At 33.6% G+C, this 18,394-nt stretch overlaps 1 protein-coding gene across 2 annotated transcripts in view; it reads left to right on the forward strand.

Annotated features, from left to right (window-relative positions):
• The window catches only part of LOC121375640 (CD151 antigen-like), a 21,670-nt gene extending 6,650 nt beyond the window's left edge, over window positions 1-15,020 (forward strand). For both annotated transcript variants that reach the window (XM_041503194.1, XM_041503193.1), the window contains exons 2-9: window positions 3,609-3,827; window positions 5,241-5,441; window positions 6,387-6,461; window positions 7,305-7,424; window positions 9,248-9,341; window positions 10,367-10,512; window positions 10,936-11,019; window positions 12,108-15,020. In XM_041503194.1, the coding sequence (XP_041359128.1) occupies window positions 3,675-3,827; window positions 5,241-5,441; window positions 6,387-6,461; window positions 7,305-7,424; window positions 9,248-9,341; window positions 10,367-10,512; window positions 10,936-11,019; window positions 12,108-12,155 (921 nt within the window). In that variant the 5' untranslated portion in view covers window positions 3,609-3,674 and the 3' untranslated portion in view covers window positions 12,156-15,020. The remainder of the gene's footprint in view (window positions 1-3,608; window positions 3,828-5,240; window positions 5,442-6,386; window positions 6,462-7,304; window positions 7,425-9,247; window positions 9,342-10,366; window positions 10,513-10,935; window positions 11,020-12,107) is intronic.
• Window positions 15,021-18,394: the final 3,374 nt, after the last annotated feature.

Consider the following 18,394-nt stretch of genomic DNA (forward strand, 5'->3'; position numbering starts at 1 on the left):
TCTTTACAGCTGATAGGGTCACATGATAATTTTTTCGTAATGCGGCGTCTGACATCAGTGTCTTCTTTTGGAAGTGTTTTGAGGCTTTCAAGACGTGGCTCGTAAAGAAAGGTAGATTTTGTCATTAATAACAAAATGTGATATATTAAATGTACTTTGAAAAACACTGAACTTCAAATGGATTTTGAATATTTTTCTATACTTCGGCACATCGAGTTCACATATTCAGTTGTTAAATTGAACTTATTTCTATGTTTTTTTTGAAGTTTCAAGTCATTACACACTAGTGCATTTGAGTGCAATGTGTCCTTGCTGGGGTTGTCTCAGCAGTCATGGTGGCAGCCATTTTATCAATCCCATAATGCATCGCTTCAAGGTGGCACGGCCTAGTATGTTACATGTGTTTTAGTTTTTAAAAAATAAATATTTAGTTGCTGAAATTACGTTTTGTTATAACTGACCATGTGTCAAATATCAGAGGTGAATCTAACCCTAATACATTGTGGCTAGCGAGCTCTCACCCACAATTACATTGTTTTGGTTGTTTCTTGCATGGAAATTTTCTTTTTTTTAAATCTACAATCTCGCCTCACATTAATTAGCATAACTTTATATACAAACACACCTACAGTTTTTATAAAGAATTGATTGTGACAGTTACACAATTTTAATAGTTGAACAATAAAAATAGATAGTTTAGGTAATATTCCGATCAGCACACAGTACCCTCCCCCACATGCTATATTGTTCTTTTTTAATGTATTTTCAGGGGAAACATGACTCGACCCCCACCCCAACATACACACTAAAAACTTTGCTAGCCACAGTCTGGACCTCTACACAATTTCCCGCACAGGCGCCTGTTTTACAAAATATTTTGTTTCAATGCTTCAAATTAATTTTATATGTACATTAAATTGTATTATAAACATGCTAAATTGCAAATTTTGCTGTATAAACAGCAAAAATAATTTATCCTAAAAACACTGATCTAGTAACTATAACATTAGTATTTGTATAAACATGTCTTGCATGACGATTTTTAAAGATAGGTAGGGCCTAGATGTCCAACATTGTTGTACACATGATTGTAAGCGTAACTGGCAGGCAAATCAAAACATAAATAAAACAAAAACAAACAAATAGCCCAATCCACATACAAAATCCCCAGTAACAACACCAACCCCACCCCAAAATAAAATACAAAATACCTCTCTCCCCTTGACACACATACACCAAAAAAACCCCACTATATAACCCAGACGGACACGCACATTTTCTATCTATATTTACAGTGGCATGCATTAATCACATTTGTATTATTATTATTATTATTATTATTTAATTAATCATTTTTAAAAATCAGTCTTTTATGTTTTGTAAATATATTTTTATTGTTACTCAGTTTAAATCAAGACATCCCCCACCAAACCACCACCCCAAGAAAAGGAGACACGTCACACACACACACCCAACAATATTAATTTTTCTTCAAAATATTTTCACTATCATTAATCACATTTGTATTATATTTTTCAGCCATTTATGTTTTTTGGTTACTCAGCTTAATTGAAGAACTCCCCCACCAAAAAAATTTCACCACCACTACCACCACCCCAAAAAAACCCGTCACCCCCTCCCCCCACCACCAACTTTGTTTTTTCTTCAAAATATTTTCACTATCAACAGACTGTTTTACCCTATTGTATTACAATGGACTAGTCCCTGTCAAAAGCTTTCGTCAGGTGCTCATTCAAACGCCCATGTGCACTGCCTTTATTTTTTATGTAACATTGTTTCACTATTTATGCATAATAGAAGTTGGAAATGAATGGGGTATAGTTGCATTGTCCTGATAGGCTAAATAAATATGTTAAGTTGTGAAAACAACAACGTCGCTTTGTATTCCTTGTTTTCCGATTTTACGTTTATAACGACTTTAGGGTTCATGATAGCATTTTAACATTATAATGGTATATGTTACCATTTTTCAGTGGCTTCAAAAACACTATTACATATTCCAGAATAATATTTGGCGTGTTTCAGTTCCATTTTAAAGTGAAATATACACATGGCGATTAGTAGTCGAGTTTAATCAGCAAGTTTAGAAAAAAATGAGTCAACATTTGGCAGACATGTTTCACAGCACGCCAAACTTCAAAGGGCTATAACTTTCTAACCACTAAATATTTTTCCGTCCGGTTTTCATTAATTTACAGCTTTTGGTACATATTTTTGTTTAAAATAAAAAAACTTGACCACATATTTATTTTTAAATTTTTTATTGTTCTACCTACCAAAAGATCAAAAGTCCTTATCAATAAATTCATCTAATACTAGTGGGTTATATATCCGGTACCAACTCATTGCGATTTTACCATTATTTACCAGTTTGTCTTACTCAGTTACTGTCATACACGTAATCAAGGCTTCTAGATTATGGTAGCCCCACTCTCATGGCTAATGATAGTCCGTGTTGGGCTAGTAAATAACTACTATTGCCATGCCCGACAGCTAGTGAATCTTTTATTGTCAAAGGTTGCAGTTATCTATTTTATAAATATGAATATCTTGCGGAAAGAGTTTGACACATACCCCTCTATATCAAAGGCTCTAAAGACTAACCCTATACCTATAACTACCCTATCCATTGTACGGGTTGAACTTGTGCCTATCTTGTCCCCACCCCAACCCCCAAATGTTAGTGTTTTAAGGTCTATCTCCCTCTTTATGTGACATATCTCATTATTACAATTATTTAGTAAAATTGTATTAACTTAAAAGTAAAGTAGGGCTAGTGAATTTTTAATCGTGGCTAGTAAATTTTTAAAATTACTGATCCCAAGGTCAGTGGATTTTATAAAAATTCTAGAAGCCCTGCGTAATAGATGGCCTCAAGCAGTGATACAGCAAGAAAGGTAATAACCAGCAACTGTACAGGAAATTGATCATAACTGCCCAAACTAATAATGCTTATATTCAACTTAAACTTATTGTTTATACAGGAATCCTATATCATTTCATACCATGATAATAACCATGAATGCCTGACGTTTTGCCCCCAGGTCATCTCAACTGATACAGGTTCACCCCTCAAAATATGTCGGTTTGCCCCCAAGACAGTATCATTTCAGTCCTCACAAAAAAATCCTGTTCACTCCTACTTGGGATTTGGTGTGTCTTTCTTTTCTTTTTTTAAATATCAATAAAAACAAATCGAAATTATGAAACAGACTATGTTTATAGGTAAAATAAATCATGTGATCACTGACACCCATATTGTTTAATATCACTTCAAATTTAGGTAGAAAGAAATTCAAATTATAGTTTGGTCTTTACTTTAAATAAAATAAAAATCATATATTAGTGCATTTAAAGCAGTTTTAATGAGCTGAAATGAGAGATTTCACTATGGCTGTGACATGAGAGGTGCTACCTAAGTGGAAAGCCCTTTTAACCAAATTGCTGTGCATATATTAATAGTTAACTGTAATCATTGCATGCGTTTTCAGTAGGGGTGCAAAGATACGGTCAAAACTCTATTGCAATATATTGCGATATAACAAACCATTAACGCATAATTAAAAATATTTTCACTTCTATTGCAGATGCAAGCATATTCTACTGTGATAGATGTTCCATAAAAGAGTTTGGCAGTAGTGAAAAGTAAAATCATGAAGGAGTTTTCAAAATTTGACGAAGATGACGAACAACCTGAAACACGTAATGCCAAGAACATATTTGGCTTTGAAGCCAGCTCAATGGACAGAACACGCTTAGCCTCTGGTATTCGATTGAGCCTGCTGCTTTTTCTCATAGCAGTATTTGTGAGTATACTATGTATTGAGGCAGGTCTCAGCCTGTCCTTTGCCAAGTTAGCCAATTCTTAAAAAAAAATATTCAAAGTTGCCACAACATTTAGTCTTTGGATAATAAAAAATTTCTTAAATTTAAAATTAACCACATTTTAATAATTTTCAAGGAAAAAAACTACATATTTGAAAAATTTCTGAACCGAAATTCTTTCCAATCTTAGTCTGGTGAGGTCCATGGTTCATTCTGTCATTAGCCATATTGAATTACTTTGTCCAAATCAGAAATACATAGACAGAAAACCTGAAAACTGTCTCAATATTATGATGACCTATTAGTCAGGGGTGGGAATTCTCCTCAGATCCGCAGTTTCTCTCTCATGGAACATTGTGTTTCCTCCGCATTTTAATCGTCCTTTCCTTCAAAATGTGTCACAGATGTTAACCTAGGATTTCAAGAATTTCCGGGACCCCTCTAGACTTCCTCTTTTTTACACTTCATTAGTTCCCACCCCTGATTACTATACATATGAACAACAGTCATGTTAAATAACAACAATTTTTTTTATAAATGAAGCAAAAGGTTGTGAGCACAACTGTTAGGTCTAAAATTCAGTGTGAACAATGAAGGTCATGCGTGGATCCTCCAACCAATCATACTTCAGTTACAGTAGCTTAAATTAATTTAATAATTTCTAGTGTGAGCCCAGACATACAGCATATATACTGTACTAAAGGTTAAGAACAAGGGGCATGGATATAACCAGACTTAATCATAGAATTCTCTTCTTAATATTAAGTAGTAACCACTTGATATGGATGGTTCCCCTACCACTCGTTTGTTCTAATATTGTTAGGTGTTGATCCATGGAACACCCACCATAAACTCCATAAATGCAGTGTTAAACAAATAATAAATTTATGTTTTTCAGTGAGCAGGGAGTGGAAGAATGTCATATCCTGGCCAACTGTGTGTTTCTGGGCTAGATTGTCATTATTTAATATTAATTATAATGCATGTATTTTGGTCTACCGTATATTCACTACCAGACCATCTCTAGAACAATTCTATATCTTCTCCAGATTACAATATTTAAATTATATGACCAAACTTGTTAAAATCATGGACTGCATGTACGTACCCTGACAGTGGTTATGCCAGAAAGAAATTTTTGGGTATGGCGCTATGGAAGTGAATGCAACCACAGTGGGTATGGGAAGTCTTGCCCAGAAAGAAAATGGGTTGCGTTTAGGGTTAGGATTTTAAAAATCATACTGTAATGATAAGAGTAATTGATTTTGTCAAAAGGTTAACTTAAAAAGAAATCTGCAAAACATTTTGGGTATGGCGCCATACCTGTTTTACCCTGTGGCAGAAACCCTGCCTGAAAGTGAACTGATGTTTTTTCTCTCTCTCTCTCTCTCCAGATTGGTGGATTAGCAATTCTGGGAATTGGAATCTGGACTAGTGAAGGGGAATATGGAAGCAAACAGTTATCTACCCTGATTGGTGTGGCCTTGTATCGAGTAGATTCCTTCATGCTGATGATTGGAGGAGGTGCCATTATGGGGCTCACTTTGATTGGTCTTTGTGGGGTTCTCATTCCCTACAAATGTCTCTTGGGATTGGTTAGTATGAAGTAGAATTTTAGTGGAACATGTTTGTAGAATGTGAAACTGGCATCAAAATAAACAAATTGCCAGCAAACAAATACAGTGAAACCCCTCTAAACCGGACACCCTAGGGACCAAGTAAAAACTGGTTTTAATAGGTATCCGGTTTAGAGAGGTTTTTTTCTGCACATATATTTAAAAAGGGACCATGAAAAACATCCGTTTTTAGGGAATTCCAATTTACAGAGGGTCCAGTTTTGAGAGGTTTCACTGTAATCAGTTATCTAACTGCCCTTAATTTGGCTGTGCATTGCTAAATACACAGGGAAGGCTAGAGAACTTGTTGGCAATAATGCAATAATGCACAGTCGAAGACAGGTATGTTATTAAACAATATAACAAATACTGTAGAATCTCATGGGGTCGAATTTGGAAGGGTCGAATACACCGCAACGCTCAAACAAAAACGAAGTCCCAAGTTACACTTGCATGATGTTGACCAAATGATTAGGTCGAACTGCCTGATGTGTTGAACACTTTTTCGAGCATCGACAGGGTTCGAGCCAACAGGATTCAACTGTAGCCCTATATGTAAACCTTCCTATTTGATGACATATATTTTGTAATTTTATATTTTACTTCTTTGACAGTATTTAACTTGCATTTTGTAATCAGTATAAATGAATACACTCTATAAAACTAAACAATACATCATAATTATCTGAACAAACTTCATGCAGTGTTTTAGTTTACTTAATGAAAGTACATAATACACTTTAATATTCAGAAGTTCAAGTCAAGGTATATAACTGAAATATTAAAACTTAGCTTAATGAAATAATTCAGATAAATATTTTATGTGGAATATATGACTTTTATTTTCACATTTATTTTTTATGTAAAATATATACATGCATCTTTTAATAATAATTTGTGCTTATTTGTTCAATCTGTTTTCAGCATCTTGGTATCCTGTCGTTCATGGCACTCATGTTGTTTGTGGCGGGTGTGTTGGGTTACGTTTTAATTGGGGAGGTAAGTTGTCTTTGTGTTTTCACAAACTCTGTGTGGCATATTGTAAACTGGATTAATATTGCAATGTGGGGTATTCTCAGTGTATAAATTACATGAACAGCTGTTTAGGAATGGGACAATTAATTTTGGTCAACAGTTTCATTTATTCACAATTTTTTCTTCAAGTATGCCATCTATCAAAGAAGTATGCCAACTATCACATAAGTATGTCAGCTATTAAATGCAGATGTACTATTTTTTAAATGTTTAAAGTAAACTGCAATACACAAATTGAAGAACAATGCATCAATATATTTTTTTAATGTTTGTTTGGGCCTAAAACTTTGTGAACAGTGATTAATCGTTGCGCCCCTACAACTGTTGTTATCCACAGTGAAAATAATGTATGCATATATATTTTTGCAACTAGGATGGGCATGAACAATGTGAAATGTATGTAAATGCATTTTCCCCTAGGTTTACAGTATTTCTGAGCTGTATAGATCATTAACCACCAATATGACAATTCTTTTCGAATTTTATTTTTTAGCATGCATGTAACATTTAAAAATAAAAATTATAGGGTACTTAATCATTTGTTTGATGTCTTAACATCAAACATTTTTTTTTTTTTTTTCAGATACATGTTTAGAGAAGATTTTTAAAATATTAAATACCATATGTGGTAAATCTATCTTGAGTGTTTACCTTGTGTATTAGGTACATTTTGTTCAACTGACAGTGAGAAGTGCACAGGAATGTTTTTTTCTTAATGGCAGAAGTCAAGAAAAGATATTTATGTTTGTTAATCTAAATTATTTATTGATAGATCATTAAATGTTGCTTATTTTTCATTTCAATCAGCTGGAAGACAAGGTGAAAGATACTCTGGAGTTACATCTGAGTAAACACTACGGAGTACATACCGACCAAAATCAGTTCAATCGGGTCATTACCGAGTCCTGGGATCACGTTCAAGAAACCGTAAGTTATCAAACTGTAGTACAGGCAATCTAGATTAGATGGATGAGTTACTGTCTAGTGAAGTAATTTTATTTTTGAAATCTTTGTGTCTCTCTTTCTTTTTCATGTCAGTCACAGTTGGTACTAAATTAATTTGATTTCATTGATTGTTAGTGTTAATTCACAGCTAGATCTTTATATTCTAGAAACTTATTAGGTGTGGATCTGGGTGCAACAGAGTATACATATATCAAAATTGTGGCATTGAAAACCTCCATGCCCTGAATTGTCAAAGTTAATTATTCTTAAACTATTTTTGAAATTTTTGTGTAATTATTAGAATATTTGAATGGTCATGAGGAACAATAAACTGATTTTTTGTTTTATATTTAATTATATGATGAAATCTCAGACTCATTAATACAGTGCTCGCTTGAGGTGTATTGGACAGGGTTCGTACGCGTCCTTAAATTCCTTGAAATCCTTGAATTTTGGGAAGCTGTTTTCCAGTACTTGAAAATGATGATTTTTGCACTTTGTCTTGGAAATGTCCTGGAAATTTGAAAATATGTTATTAGTTTCAAAACAGATGACTGCTGACATTTTCTGAACTTTCTTTCCCCGTTCCTATAGTCACGATTTGAACATTTGATATGGCCCCGAGTCAGAATCCGATCATCACAAAGATCCTTTAGTTTATCTATAGTGCGCTTTCGTGGGTTAAATTTATTGCCTTACCTCGCTAAAACTCTATGTAAAAATTACCAAATGTTTGGCATCCAATAGCCTGTGTTTAATAAATCAATCAATGGGTTCTACTGGTGTTGTTAAACAAAACAAACTTTAAACCATCCATATCTATCATACCTACGTACCAACCCACCTACCTACCTATCTACATAGCTACATAGCTACATACATGCATTTGTATAGACATAGATACAGATACACACACGCATACATACACACACATACTAAGTATCTACATATTTACACAGCGTATTTCATACTATTTCCTTTGATATGCCACTCATGAATCACTGGTTGGAATAGGAAAACTCAATTGCTCCACCGAAAGGATTGACCTTTCAGTCCATCTCAAACGAACAGATTACAACCGAGCGAAAATCCCACTTGTTTTGGCATGCAGTTTCAAAATGTCCACATGTCTTTAAATGGTTTAAACATAGCCCCACAACTGGTATATCTAAGGTTTTTGTATGTGCCATCCTTTCTAGGAAAGTGCATATAAAAGACCCTGTGCTGCTAATGGAAAAATGTGACAGGTTTCCTCTCAAAACGTGTCAGAATTATCAAATGTTTGACATCCAATAGCTGAGTATTAATTAATTAATGTGCTCTAGAGGTATTGCTAAAAAACCCTCAAAATTGAACGATTTAAGAAAATGTAACTAGAGTAGCATTTAATACCTTTATTTTATATGGCATCTCTTGGCCCAAGATCTTGGGCAGTTGGGACATTTTGGGCTTCAACATCCCCAACACACTAATATTTAACTTATTTTTGTCTGTTTGAATTATCATCCACTGTTACTGCATGTGTGATAGTCCTGGAATTTTGGAAAAGTGTCCTGGAAATGTCTTGGAATAGGGTTAAGCTACAAGTGGATCAGTGGATTTGCTCTCTTGTCTCCCCCAACCCCCCCCCCCCCCCCCCCCCCCCCCCACCCTTCAGGATTATTCATTAACATGACTTGTATGTTGGAATTGTTCAGACCAGTCTATAAATTTGGGGTGGGCAATGCTAAGGTTAGAGGTCAGGTTATGTTTTATTGAAAAAGGAAAACATTAAAACGTTTCCAATATATTTGTATTTGATTTAGTTCCACTGTTGTGGAGCCCATGGAGATGCTAATTCAACAACATCGTGGGCCCTGTACAGGGAGAAAAGCAACTGGTATAAATACAACATATCACGTATGTCATTTTTATTCTATATTTAATGTGTAGAAGTCACATGTGATATTAAATGTCAATCATCTGTTTTTAAAATGTTTATTATGAGTGAATGACTTCATGTATGATATGTCGGTAGGATTTCACAGTCATTAAAAACCGTTTGTGTGTACGTATCAATGTGTGACAATAGCCAATATATTTTTGTGCTGGCGTGTCCTTAAACATTCATTCATTCACTTGTTTAATTTTCCTTTTTTTTTATTTTTATAATGATACTGTTTTAAAACTCATTATATTATTATCTTCATACGAGACACATGCTTCAATAATAAAGGCTGTTTATTATATACGTGTACATATTTACTTAATTAGAGCATTTGTAAATTTGAAAATGTTTTTAAAATCCAAGCTATTAAACATATTCTTTTTCACACATACATACATACAGACAGACAGACAGACAGACAGACAGACAGACATTGCAGTCTACCGTACCGGTATGTGGCCTGTTTTACATTACGTTATTCCATTGCAATTACATATTAAACTTCTGTTGCATTGACAGGACTTATTAACTTTATGGGGGGGATGGACGTGGTCAAGTGGTAAAACGCTCGCCTGATGTGCGGTCAGGCTAGGATTAATCCTTGTGACGTCAGTGGACCCATTGGGGTATTTTTCATTCCAGTCAGTGCATCACGACTGGTATATCAACGGTCATGGTATGTGCTATCCTGTCTGTGAGATGGTTCATATAAAAGATGCTTTGCTACTCACGGAAAAATGTAGCGGGTTTCCTCTCTAAGACAATAGGCTGAATTTACGAAGCCTGTTTTTCTTAAGCATTGTAAATGTCTGTAGTTACATGCGTGTAAGACATAAACAGGCTTTGTAAATTCAGCCCAGTATGTCCGAATTAACAAATGTTCAACATCCAATAGCCGATGATTAATAAATCATTGTGCTCTAGTGGTGTCATTTAAAAACAAAAACTGTGTAACTTTTAGTGACTTTATGTTGTGTTTTTCACATGTTTGTTCTAGATGGTAATTACGTCCCCAAGAGTTGCTGTGGGCCGAACAATCGAGACCTGTGCACCGGCAGTGTAGACGTGAAGGACCAGCCACCACGTCACGGTCCACCGGTCCCGGGAAACATAAACCTCCGCAACTACACTCTGTACACAGACGTAAGTGCATGTTTTTTGCAGAGCACAGTGTTTCGAGCGAACTGTCTTTCTTTTCACATTAAATTTACGGTAAGGGAACTGCCAATTGGTTACATGGTGAACCAATATACATTCTGAAACCAAATGTTAAATTTGTTTTTTCGATACCATACCAGGGTGTAAATTGTTGCTCGGCAAATCACTATATGCTAATTAAAGTTCAATTTAGTGAATACGTTTATTACTAATTTGCCAAAAAGCTAATTTAAAAAGTGTGTCATTCATCTTTTCTGTTTGGCTGAATGAAAATAGAATTTTGTGACAGATTTGCTTTAAATAATTAAGTATAGTGCTTCAGCGGCGTTGTTAAACGAAATAAACTTTTAACTAGAATAAATATCGGCTCATAATGTTGAATACGATGATTGTGTCTCACTGTTTCAGGGATGTTTTGATATACTAGAGAGCCATCTGCGCAATACTGGCATTGTTATTGGAACTGCAGCCATTGTCGTGGGTGTCTTCATGGTAAGTTTCCATCATTTATGAACGAGGGCTAGTCAGTAATGTAGAACTGCAATGTATTTGTAAAATTTATTACAGCAGCAACTGACACCTTACCAGAACATATTTTCAATAATGTGGTCCCCGTGCAGTTCAACACAGTTGGTACAGCATTGCACAGACTTTTTTATGCGGTCAGGAAATTTAAAAAAGATAAGCCACACATGTTCTGAATCTTTCACTTCTTCTGGTTTAATATTTTATTAATTTAGAAGGTTAAATCCAAATAAGGTTTTTTTTAAGGATTGTGAGCAGCTTCAAACAATGGTACTTACTATATTCCTAATTGCATATAACCAGTATTTCCCACAGAAACCCTTCCAACCAAGATATTACATCCACAGTATTTTAATGAAATATAAATCATTGTATTTATCCATTAACCACTTGATTTAGGGGACCTTTCAATGTTTTGGGGGGTGTGTGAGGTCACACCCCTCTTCTTCATCTGCATCTAATATATACTCTTCAAAAAAAGTAGGGGAACCTGAAATATTAATGTTAATATCGACGAACATATGTTTTGACCACAGATATCCTAGTAAAGAACGTTCAGGTCTGTTTATGAACACACCGAAACACATTCCATACTTTGCACATGCATCACATAGTTGCCCCGTACATGTGCGTGTTGTGTCATTCTCGATTTTGACAATTTCCAGGAAGGTTGATTAATCACTGTGAAACATTATTTCTGTCAATCTTTTTACAGTTGTTATTGTTTTGTTTTTAGTCATTTTTATTGTTTTAATTTGCGATTTACTGATAAAATAACATCAACTTTTCAAATTTCATTTCGGACCCCAATCATCCTTAAAGATCTTTGGTGGTCATAAAACCAACTGTAATACTGAACTACTGGTTGTAATGTTTGCCAATTAATTCACTATTATCATATAACCATTCCCCACAGCTAATATACCTTACAATTTTGGCAATTGTAAATTCTTAATAGAGTTCCCCTACTTTTTTTTAAGAGTATACATTTCAAACAAATTAAGACAATTTTTCTCATTCTTTTTTTCATTCTTGGTTTGTTTTTTGTTTTTCAGCTTGTGGAACTTGTTCTGTCGTTTTGCATGTACCGCAAACTGCACTGAACACAAAAGTACAAAACAGAATTTTCTCAGTGATCTCTCTCCAACTGCTGTGGATTCAATCCTGGAATAATTTAAACTATATTGTCAGCGAGAATACTTCTATGCCAAATGTAGTTTGTTTCAGCTAGAATACGCTTCGCACATGCAATTTGTCTAGCTCTGGTTGGTATGTTTTTATTGTAAGACTTGCCAAAACTTTAATTTAACCTGTCTCATCAGGAAAAATGCTTATAAGTTGATTTTATGTCTGCATTTACATCATTGCTTTTTAAGCCTGCATATGCATGAGCAAGAAAAAAATAAGTTTTATTTAACTACGCTCTCAATACATTTTTAATTAGGGTTGTATGGTGTCGAGAACAAAACTAATACTTACTGTGAGGAAGAGTCGCATTTTCTGTCTTACTAGTCCAAATCAGGATTGTTGGAATACGTTCTAGGCTAATTTCTTTTCTTAAGCTCAAGATTGTATTGGAGAAATGATCGTGGCATTTTTTTGCTGGCCTTACACATCCGTCCAATGAAATCATTAAATATGAAGTAGATAATATTCACAAATTTAATACAAATATCTTTGGACTGAATGCATTACACCCTACACATCCGTCCAATGAAATCATTAAATATGAAGTATAGATAATATTCACAAATTTAATATCAATATCTTTGTTTTAGTTGGACCAAACACGTTATGAGGTCAGAACATCTGTAGCCATATTCAAGTTTTAGTTAGCCAATTAAGATATAACAAAACCGGCTCTTCAAAGAATTATATACATTTATGATTTTGAATTCGCTTTTTGGCAAGTTGGAAATGAAATATATTTACCATGCTCAACGTCTGTTCACATTTGGCAACCAACAGTTTAAATCCTGAATAAACATGACATTAATTATAACAAAATGAAAATACAGTTTATACAAAATTCATGTATCCAAGGTCATGAACATGTGTTTTTTGCATAATTTACCATTATCAAGACCATGTAACTTAGAATCATTCTGTGAATTTTGCTTTAAGATATGAAAGGGTTTCTTGTGTAAATGTTTAAAACCACTGAACTTGTTTGATAGGTCATGCAGTATATAAATATTACTAAAAAAAGACAAAAATTATATTATGTAATGAAATATGTTTTATTATCTGATAGGCTGTGATATTCATTTAACATCATGATTATTTATTTATATATACTTATATATACCAGACTGCTGTGTGTTGTGAAATAACTATGACATTTTATTTAGACATTGTTTTGAAGAAAAGTATTTAATGCTTTTAAGCAAACAACATTTTGCTCATTTTATTCTTTTAACTAACAGTGTATTTTTTTATTATTCATATAAAATTTAATATGTTGAAAGAGTGAAGGAGCAAATTAGAGGTACGTCTGTGATTATATGTGCTATTAATAGCCTGATTACTTGTGCATTAGCTGGTTTTGTTTTTTTCAGAGATAATGATCAGAGGTTTGTTTAATCTCTCTCTGTCTCTGTCTCTCTTTTATATTGATACCAATATACCAGTTAGCACAATTCATGCAATCTTTCCCTCCCAGTCATAATCCTGGATCCAAGCCATATCTGTATTAAAATACAGTCTGGTACTGTTGATAACAATAATTAGCTTAAAATTAAAAATTATACTTAACACAAAATACAGGTTTGTCATCATGACATCCTGAATTTTTAATATCAACATGGTTTCTATCATTTCTGCTTTTAAGATATATGGTGTGACCGTTCTTAATTAAAATAAATTAAATTATGAATTTAACAAGCTGTCCAGTGATCCTACTTTTCCTCCTTTTTTCTACGTTTTGGTCTTTGTCCTATTTTTCCTACTTTTTCTTCAAAATACCTAGTTTTTCCCACTTTTTTGTTTCACAATGCTGCGAATATTCCTTGTATTAATATAAAAGTCAGCATGCAGTTATGAGATTTAAAACAAAAAATTTGGCAGCAAGTTATATCTCCCAATTTCTGACAGCATATAATCTCAACACATTAAAATTACACACTGAAAGCTAACAATTTTCCCAATGATTAACTATTATAATGTATCACTTCCGAATCTATAATACATTATGGAAAACTTAAATTAATCATGTTAAGCTGATTTAGTATGCATACAGTGTACAATAATTTGAAATAACTGTAAAACATGATTATTACATAAGATTCATATTATTTTGGATATAATAGAAAATACAGGTACAAACTGACGACCACATAAATATTTTTAGTGTTTTCTCAATAATACCACTTCTTAGGTTCAGCACATTCATTTTCCTAGTATGAGCATGAATAATGTTGCTTCGTACTGTTTCAGTATTACTTTTGTCCTACATTTTATATATTTTCATTCCTACTTTTTCATAAGGGTGATCTGGACAGCCCGATTTAAAAATAATCTGTAATATGTATTATTACCTATATGTATTGTGTGAGTGTATTGTCTTTTGTAAAATAATTTTTGTGTGTGTGTCATGTGCTCTGTCGATGTAAGACAAATTCCTTTTTGAAGCAATATAGCATTGTATCATATTGTAGAACAAAAGTAGGTATATACATAATTTATATAGATAGAATGGATACAATCATTGTACCAAAAAAAGTGAATAACAGTGTGTGGATATGTTTGACATATTTTAAATTACAATAACAGGTTTTAACTTAACTACAGAAATTTCAACAAAATGAACATTTAAAACCTACATACATATGTATTTTATAGAATGGTAAACATGTAAGACTAGACGTTAGAAAGTCTAATTATTGAAAAGGACATTATTGAGAAAGACAGGTGTGTTTTGCCTCCAAACACCCTTTAAATGCCACTATTAAATATAATTTAACAATAAATTATTTATTGTGGTCGTTTGTTTTGTGGCATTATATGTACAATTGTGAATACAGTGAAACCTGTCTAAACCGGATCACGCTGGGACCTAATATTTATCCAGATCACATTTTACAATTTGGAAAATTCAGGACCATGAAACTTGTGGGTTTTGACATGATTCTGGTTTGTTCAGGGTCTGGTTTAAACAGGTTTCACTGTATATATATTTTTAAAACATGACATTTTATTCATGCTGTTTTAGTTGGACACATTCTGGCTCACCTAAATAAAATAGTCATGTCTTGTGTTCATTTACAACATGGCTGGTCATCTGCTGTCTTGTGTTGGTGGAAGTTCATAATCGATTGTTTTGTGGTATTCTTAGAAGTTTTTTTATTTTACCACATAGCAATAATTTTTCTTTCTAAATTTAAACATGAAACAAAATGAAAAATATTTACGAATGTTTTGAGAAAATATTTTGAATATTTATTTTTGTGGTTCTCATTTGATGTTTTCAACCGGCCTTGGTGGCGCAGTGGTTAAACCATCGGACTACAGGCTAGTAGGAACAGGGTTTGCAGCCCGGTACCGGCTCCAACCCAGAGCAAGTTCTTAAGAGCTCAATGGGTAGGTGTAAGGCCACTACACCCTCTTCTCTCTCACTAACCACTAACCAACTAACAACTCTAACCCACTGTCCTGGACAGACAACCCAGATAGCTGAGGTGTGTATCCAGGACAGCGTGCTTGAACCTTAATTGGATATAGGCACAGAAATAAGTTGAAATGAAATGAAATAAAATGATGTTTTCATTTGCAGTATTTGTATATTTAAAATATACAGACCAATGTTGGCAGTGTTTAAAACAAATCCTGTTTGCTAAGGGAAAGACCATGACAGTTATTTTTCTATTTATATACTCAAATGTTGTGAACTCTAAAAAAAATTGTTACTTGAAATTGAAATCTAATGTTATTAATATGTATATATAGTAAAAAAAAGAAAAGAAAAGTATTTAGTTTTAAAATACATGATTATTAATAAAGATGTTGAAACTAATGTTAAAAATGTTATGTCAAATTAATATGTATTATTATTATTCTTATTTTGTTTCAGAATTTTGCTAACATACATGTATATTATTCCACATTGACCTGGCTACAGTGGAATACTGTGTATTTCAGTTTTTAAACAGTTGGACTTTAACACATATCCTAAGGATTATATATCAGATATGTTATTTAATTTATATTAAAGGTTACATGTCGCCATTCACTTTTGTGTGCATATAATTTCTATGTCGGAATATATTTTGTCATGTAAATAGTTTTAGGAAGTACAGTCATTTGGTAAATGCCATGTGACACTTCAGTATTGGTTGACCATAAAAAAAATTGAGTTATCCACCCTTAAGCCAAAGCATCACCTCATTTGACTGTGATACAAGTGGTTGCACAGATGTTACCATTTACTACTGAAAATACCACGCAACTGCAAACCAATGGGTTGTTTAAATGCAACAGGGGTGAACTTACTAGCAAAAGCATTTTATAGTATTTTAATGAAGAACCAATTCGTAAACTGGACCATATAAAACTGTTTCACAAATAACAACATGATAGATGATGGTGTGGTGCCTAAATTAAGTTGTAGTGAACAGTGTGCTATATATATATATATATATATGCAAATTCTGTCACCGACATATACCTGTATGTTAACCAACTTGTCAGCTGGTTGGTAATGGTAATGGAATTATTCTCCAGTTTAATGCCCTTAGGCAGTCACTCACTTTATTGTCAGTTGTAGTAATGGAAATTTTTTTAGTATTATTAAATAATTGAACACTTTTCATATTTAATTAAAACGGACAGCAACCATTTATTTATATATTTTGAGTTATCTTCTTCAAATTCTAACATGCAAATACACACACACACACATACATACAAAGGCGTTGGATGATGCCAGCAACTGGGACATTTTTGGCATGGTTCAATCACAAAACTGTTCAAGCATGTCTGTTGTGGGCACAGCCTCTTGCTTTGCCAGAGAGTTGTCAAAGACGGGTCTAGCAACTTGGAGGTTGGAGAAATGATATATTAATTAATCTTTTAATGGGCTGGGTTGTGGGTAATTCATAATCTTCAGAGTTTGCGGTGCCCTCTTCCAATGCCTGTGACACACATACACATAAAATATTCATATATGTATTTGTTTTGTAAATAACTATCACTTGTTACTGCTTTAATGTATAGTCTAATGCCTATTCTAATCACTGGTCCGTCTATTGGGACATTTTGAAGTGCATATCAGCAACGTTACATGACTTACCTTTCTGTGATTTTTTTTTTTACTTGATACACATCGTTTAATACCCTTACAGATGTTGTATATTGGTCGGTTTACGATGAAATCTTAAAATATTATTTGAATTTGTCAAGTACTTAAGATTTCAGAAATTGTCAACTTGATACTGCAAAACACTGTATAATTAATTTAGAAGAAATTATGTACCTTGAAAGTTGAAATAGCCACTTATGGATGGACGTAGTGGATCATTTGTTTTGCAATACCAACCTTTAAAAATTCAGCATTATCAGAATTTAATAAAATGGTCACTTCACCTCCATCCTATATGGTCATTTTTGAAAGAGCCCTAAAGTAATTGTACAATTTTCAACTTTAAAAAAATTATACACATTGATCAAATGCACCAATATGTTATTTACTTTATTTAGTGTTTTACAGTTTTTTCTTGCTCAACAGTGTACCGACTGTTTTATTCTTAAATGTTTTGTGCATTTTATTTTTTACATCTTCTACACCTTTCGTTTTTGTTACAAAATAAAAATTAAAACATATTCTGCTTTTTTGTATTTTTCTATAGTTATCTTAAATTCACCTACATGTTTAGTTTAATAAATCTGTCATATTTTAAAACTGAGCAGGCACTGCAGATTCCATGTACGCCAGGATCAGCTGATAGAAAGAAGGAAATGTTTTATTTAACGACGTACTCAACACATTGTATTTACGATTATATGACGTCAGACATATGATTATATGACGTCAGACATATGATTATATGACGTCAGACATATGGTTAAGGACCACACAGATATTGAGAGGAAACCCGCTTTCAATTAGCAGCAAGGGATCTTTTATATGCACCATCCCACAGACAAGGTAGTACATACCACAGCTTTTGATATACCAGCCGTGGTGCACTGGCTGAAACGAGAAATGGCCCAATGGACCCACCGACGGAGATCGATCCCAGACCCACCGCGCATCGAGCTAGCGCTTTACCACTGGGCTACGTCCCGCCCTGGATCAGCTGATAGAGAGAGCTCAACTGACAATAAGCGTGGAGCATGGCCCTGTTAA

Source organism: Gigantopelta aegis, chromosome 6 (assembly GCF_016097555.1).
Source record: "Gigantopelta aegis isolate Gae_Host chromosome 6, Gae_host_genome, whole genome shotgun sequence".
In the NCBI taxonomy this organism is placed as follows: domain Eukaryota; kingdom Metazoa; phylum Mollusca; class Gastropoda; order Neomphalida; family Peltospiridae; genus Gigantopelta; species Gigantopelta aegis.